Source organism: Saccopteryx leptura, chromosome X, assembly GCF_036850995.1.
Source record: "Saccopteryx leptura isolate mSacLep1 chromosome X, mSacLep1_pri_phased_curated, whole genome shotgun sequence".
In the NCBI taxonomy this organism is placed as follows: Eukaryota; Metazoa; Chordata; class Mammalia; order Chiroptera; family Emballonuridae; genus Saccopteryx; species Saccopteryx leptura.
This window is the reverse complement of record NC_089516.1, coordinates 101,236,520-101,242,831: the sequence shown is the minus strand read 5'-3', so window position 1 is coordinate 101,242,831 and position 6,312 is coordinate 101,236,520. Positions and strand designations below refer to the sequence as shown.

The following is a 6,312-nucleotide window of genomic DNA, read 5'->3' as shown; positions in this document are numbered from 1 at the left end:
CCAGTTGAAAGAACTTTTGTATCATAATAAGTCATTTTAAACTTTTAAGGTTTGGGGATGGTTTGTTATGCTGCAATCAGAATACTACATCAAGCTAGGAGAGTAAGTGGTTGTAGCCAAATAGATGAGTTCTGAAATCTCAGTGAGTCTACTGATTTGAAATGTTAGGATCCATGTTTGTCCCAGGCTAGTTTGTAAAACCCATTTTCCTGAATACTCTCTAAGCATGTCAAGAGTGATGACAAGGGTTTGGATACACAAGGAAAAAGGAAATTGAATAACCAGTCCTTACCCATGAAGAACTCACAGTCTAGTGAGACAAAACATCAGTGCATTAAGTAGCATGAGAACAGTTATAAGGCAACAAATCAGTAAGTTCAAAGTAATATACTACAATGGCAATGTATGGTTACCTAAGCACCAGAATGAAGCTAGACATTTTTGGCCCTGAAGGCAACATTTCAGAAAGGACCCCCCTTTTTTGTTAACAGTGAAATAAACATCTCCAGCAATGCTGGAGCCAGATGGATGATATTAATACTTCTGTAGAAAGAAAAAAGATGGTTAAAAAAAAGAGAGAGAGATTAACATTTAGGGACAATTATTCTTGTTTTAATTTTCTTCCGATCTCTTTTCTTGATATTTGTATTGTTGGCAAGCCACAATTTCACTGAGCATCTATTTCCTCATCTATAGAGTGGACATAAAAAACCAGAGAGTAGTTGTTTGAAAGTCGGGAAATATGAATTAGAATCTCAAGTATATCACTTATTGGTTGTGTAACCTTGGATACATCACCTCCCCTCTCTCCTCTTCCCCATCAACTTCCTCTTCTGTTAAATAAAAAGGTTGAGTTGAATGGTACCAACTATAAGTTTGAGGCCACAGATAGCTGATACTTTGTTGTGAGAGTTTAAAAAGTATTGTTGATCTATATGAAAGTACTCTGTAAGTCATAAAATGGTATGCCACTGTTAAGGATATCAATATTATCCAGGTCTATGTCCTGGAAAAAAGGCCTGTAGCTCTCCTCCAAGTTAAGGGGCTTAAAATATAAATTGGTACTGTCTGTCAAGGCAGTGCTTTCAGGCCTTAGACATTTCTGGTAATTCTTTGTAAATACTGATCACTGAATAAACACAAATTTAGAATGGTCTTTCACAAGCTCACCAAGGCATAAGCAGTGCTATTGTGATTTCAGGGTTGAGTTCTTGACGGAACTCAGAGTGGTATAAACTACTAAAACTAGAGGCTATGCTGAGCCACTCCAAGTTTTCTTCAAGACCCTTAATGATCATAGAAGTCCTTTCCAGGGGACTTGGGAGCCCTCTTTGTGGGAGAAAACATATTTCTAAGTCACTCCCTCTCCCTCCATGCACACCCTCATCTCCACCCTGCCTTTAAGTACACCAACCCTTTATTAGTTCATTAGCTGCAATGAGAATTTGGGAAACGCCCCAAAATGCTAAGCAGCCTACTAGGACATAATTCATGAGGCCAGCTCATCCTGTGCCCCATGCACCAGCTCAGAACCAGACCAGGTGCATGCACTCAGAAAGGCCATTGTGCCAGAGGAGACGGGTGCAGCCTTCTAGACAGGAAAGTGGTTTGGTAGCTGGGGTCTCATGGCGGCGCAAGAGGTGGTGAGCTCCTGTGTGCATCCTGCTCAGAGGAGGAGAGGCCTGACGAGATGTGCGGTCCCTTTAAGACCCCAAAGCTTGCTTAGCCAGCGGAGGGTGGGTGCAGTGAGGGCGCTGTGTGATGGGAAAGTCGCCGGCTGAGCCTCACACTTTCTCCCGATTCCTTAATTTTCGGGTGTGGGGAACAGGAATAAAGCCTTAGTGCGGGGGCCGAGAACGGGTGCGGGCTGGCAGCGGCTGCGCACTTGCATACTTCCCGCCTGCGCCTAGCAGCCGGCCTTGCGGGCCAAGTGGGGAGCGGGGAGCGGGAGCGGACGGCGGGCAGGTGGCCCCGGGCAGCCGGCGCCCGCGCTTTGGCTCTGCCCCCGGGAGTTGAGCGAACTGCTGCTCCCTCGTGGTGTGAGGGCGGTGATGTTTTTCCTCCCACCCACTTTTGGGTCCCCCCGCCCCCGTCGCGCGCAATCTAGCTCTCGCCACAACCTGCAAGCCACAGACCTCGGAGGAGCGCCCTGGGGAGCTCGGAGCGCGTGCACCCGTGGAAGCCGGAGGAGGCCAGTGAACAGGTCAGTGAGTAGTGTCCGGCGTCTGCTTCCCCAACTATCCTTTCCAGTCTTTGCACAGGTGGGGTATCTTCTGCTGGCCTGAGCCACTCCTGAAATTTTCCCGTGGACGCCTCAAATTCTCTTGACCTGCCACCCAACTCGCTCTAGGTTCCAGCTGCCAGCTTCCCCGGGTGGAGGTGAAGCCCAGGATACAGGATCTAGACAGATTGGGGACTCTGAATTCGAACTCACTACTCTCCACTCCCTACTCAGCCTTCATATTTCCATGTTCTGGTGTTTCTGGAGGCCAATTGGAAAGCTACCTAACGGATTCTGCAATTCCCTTAGTTATCGCGTGTATCCTGATCCCTTTTTCTCACTTGCTGAAGTGCCCTGGACCAGTGGGGTGATTAATACGTGCTAAAGTTAATGAAACAGGGCAGGACGGGGGAGAGGCTCCTCTAAGTCTCTGGGCGATTGCCTCATTTTCCAACCTAAACCACTGGGGTCAGAGTTTGAGATGCTAGGCTCAGAAAGCAATGCAGTATTTCCAGAGTTCAGGGCCTGGAAAGCCTGCATTCTAGTCTCTCTGGCCTAGCCACTAAGTCAGTGAGAAGGGATAATTGAGTGCTCTTAACTCGAGAGTGCCTGAGGTTGTTGTGGAGGATAAAATGAAGTTATAACAAGGTGTTTTGCAAGCCTTTGTTTGTCAATACTAAATAGTAATGAAGGGATTGACGCTGACAGGAGACATGAGGGCTAGAACTGCCATTTTTCAGCAGCAATCCACAATCAGTGAACTGAGGTTTTCTTGTTGGGAGATGGAGTGGGGGAAAAATATTAGCCAGCACTGCCTGAGCCTGCGGTGTCTTCTTATTGTCAGAAAGAGAATTGATACTCTGAGGGCTGTCTCACAGATGATAGTGAATGTGAGATTACAAAATCCTTCTAGCCTCTTAGGGAGGATTAAAGAGACACTGTGGGGCGTGAAGAACTGGCTGACATGTGCTCAGCCCTTAGCCTTCCTTTGAGAATGTTTCTGGTTCTGTTCTACCCAAGAAACCTCTTCTAAGAATGGACAGGCTACTGACAACTTGATGGTATAGACTGCCTTGCAGTTACAGCTGAGCAAGGAGACTTTGGGTCCTTGCTGGATGCAAATGAACAGTGCAAATGCTTGTATCACGCACACACCTTAATCTACACATTTCTTTAAGTTCTGACATGTTTCTTTTACTCTTGTAAAGCCCACTCTCTCTTTCCCTTCCTCAGTGTTAGTTGCAGAGTTTTGTTTTCTTTGTTGTTCTCTCGTGGCCTGGATACCCCTCCAAACATGTCAATGGCTACATTTCTTAATATCCTATAAAGAACCAGTGCGAGTTCAGTGGCACAACAGCCTGTGTGAAGCAGAGAGTTAATGCAGAAATAACTCCAGTTAACTGGGTCAAAGTATAATCTGAAAAATTAAGGACAGTTTGGCTCTTTGCAAGTGTAAGAGTCGGCATGTTTGCTGAGCAATTCTTGCTTGTTTATTGCTACAGTCCCAACAAAATGTCTTGTACTACCCCACTCCACAAAAGAAAAAAGTAAAATGGATAAAGAGAAATTGAATGGTGAGGAGATCTGGGTAGGGAACTCTTCCCAGATTATTTTTCTGCACAGAATACAAAGGCAGGACTTCAGGATCTTGTAAATCAAAAGTAAAGATTTATAAATGATTAGTTTTCTGATTTTCTCTATCAAAGCCTGGGAGGCCACACAGATGACAGAAACACCAACACAAATTAATTGCTCTCTCATCACAAACTTTTCTATTTGCTCATAACATTAGTTGGGACACACACACACACACACACACACACACACACACACACCAATCAGTAAATAAATAAAATAAAACTTCTAAGAGCCATTTTCTTGCCAGAATGAGTTATGAAGCAATACTACTGTTCACCGAGTCACCCAATCATTGTACAAAAACAAACAAACAACAAAAAAACATTGGTTCTTGCATAGGAAGACCTGAAAACTGTGGTTTGATAAATACCTTCTGAGATCTATATGTGACTGTGATAAATTGGATTTTAGTGGTTTAAAAAATCTTTCTCGTTTGGAGGCTGGGGAATAAGCTTATTCAAGTAGAATCAAGAAGAACCTCCCAAATGTTCATGCAAATGATTTGGTTTAAGGGAACCTGGTAGTTCTCAGAACACAAACATTCTGAAGGTGGACCACAAGCTCACAGAGACCAAGACATCAGAGCCCAGACCTTTGGAAGGCTACAAATATGTCCCAGGAGAATTTAGTTCTTGTTTAAGGAACAAGGAGGAGGTAGAGAAAGCAAAATGATACCGCAAATCCTGGCTGATGACACAAATTATTCTCTATGATTATGCTTTAGTTACATATTCATATTTTGAAACCATGGATTTCCAGTTATTCAGACAACTTCATAGCATTTAAATTAGGAGCTGTGATATCCATATCACAGCCCAAAGACAATTCAGTTCTTCAGAATAATCATCTTGCATTCTTTCCAGCTCTTTATACTAGATATTTAGGTTGAACCTTCTGAAAAGATCAATGAGCTGAGTTCCCATTCAAGGTTAACCCCAGATTGAAATGTGGTGTTTCTGGAATACTTAAATATTTTTAAATCACAAATTGGAAGAGTTTTGCAAAGTCTAAAGCCTATGAAATGACTTGTGACTGGATGAAAACTAGAGCCAACTTTCTGTGGTTGAAGGCTCAAGAAAAAATTGAGACTTCTACACCTTAAACTGGAAATGTCTCATATATTTTTAATTTTTTAAAAATTATTTTTATTTATTTATTTACTTATTCATTTTGGAGGAGAGAGAGAGAGAGAGAGAGAGAGAGAGAGAGAGAGAGAGAGAGAGAAGGGGGGAGGAGCAGGAAGCTTCAACTCCCATATGTGCCTTGACCGGGCAAGCCCAGGGTTTTGAACCGGCGACCTCAGCATTCCAGGTTGACATTTTATCCACTGCGCCACCACAGGTCAGGCTAGTCTCATATTTTTAATCATGGTTGCTTTAATGGTCTTTTGTATGGTTGTGTAACGTGAAGACATAACCTATTTAATTTTGCCTAAATTCTCTGAGAAGCATCCCGTTTTAAATTTCCAATTCACAACATGCCTGAGCCATTCAGGTATTTCACTGCATCCATTTACTGATTACATTTATGTTTTCCAACATAAGTAAGCCAAACTGAAGAGTCCTATAGATCCAGTGGAAGACACAGGAGACACACTGATCAATCTGTGCCTCTTCCCTGAAGGATTAGTAAAATAGTAGTCTTGAAGCTAAGATCAGTTACTTTTCATTTCAGAAATTGTTTGGATCCCATGCCTATTATTTTTATCTAGTTTGCCAAAGTAGCTGTTTTGCAAACCCCAGTTTCCCTTTTCTCCCAAAGAAAATCTCTTGAGAAATCAACTTTAATTCCCTTAGAAAGGAAGGTTTTAAAATTTATTTTTATTTCCCTATGACATGCCTGTAAGGATTTTGCCTTAACATTTGGATAGGAATGCATGTTCATCCACTTGAATTTTTCCCCAAAATCTTTGCAAGACAGGAGGGACAGTTTCTCTTTTATACACAGGAAAACAGTGCTTGCACTTATGTAAATTCTCCAGGTTTTTTTTTTTCTTAGCAGTTAAAAGCCTAAGCATCAGTAATCTTTATCACTTTCAGAGGGTCCGTTTTAACTCTTCTTTCTGCTTTCTTCTCAACAGCTTGACTACACCAGGACCTGAATGTTTTAAGTTGCCTTTTGCAGTGGCAAAAATGAGAAAAAAGTGGAAAATGGGAGGCGTAAAATACATCTTTACCTTGTTGCTGTTCTTTTTTTTCCTAGAAGGAAGCAAAACAGAGCAAGTGAAACGTAAGTGTCTCAAGTTTAAAAGACAGGATGCTCTCTTGTAATTTCTTTCAAAATATGGTTATAATCTATGTTGATTGTGATGCAGCCCAAATGTGGCCATGCCATTATTCTTAAAGAAGAAAGTGAATATTACTTGTTTATGAATGAGTTGATAGAAGAATAAGAGCTTTGAATCAGGCCAGATAAATTAGGGTTGTTTTTCTGATTACAATATATTTTTCATC

At 42.3% G+C, this 6,312-nt stretch overlaps 1 protein-coding gene across 5 annotated transcripts in view; it reads left to right on the top strand.

Annotated features, from left to right (window-relative positions):
• The first annotated feature begins 1,787 nt into the window (after positions 1-1,787).
• CHRDL1 (chordin like 1) overlaps positions 1,788-6,312 on the top strand; it is a 143,188-nt gene continuing 138,663 nt past the window's right edge. For 2 of the 5 annotated variants that reach the window (XM_066356141.1, XM_066356140.1), the window contains exons 1-2: positions 1,789-2,203; positions 5,940-6,088. In XM_066356141.1, the coding sequence (XP_066212238.1) occupies positions 2,052-2,203; positions 5,940-6,088 (301 nt within the window). In that variant the 5' untranslated portion in view covers positions 1,789-2,051. Of the gene's footprint in view, positions 2,204-5,939; positions 6,089-6,312 lie in introns of all 5 variants that reach the window. The other 3 variants (XM_066356142.1, XM_066356138.1, XM_066356139.1) reach the window with 3 other exon arrangements.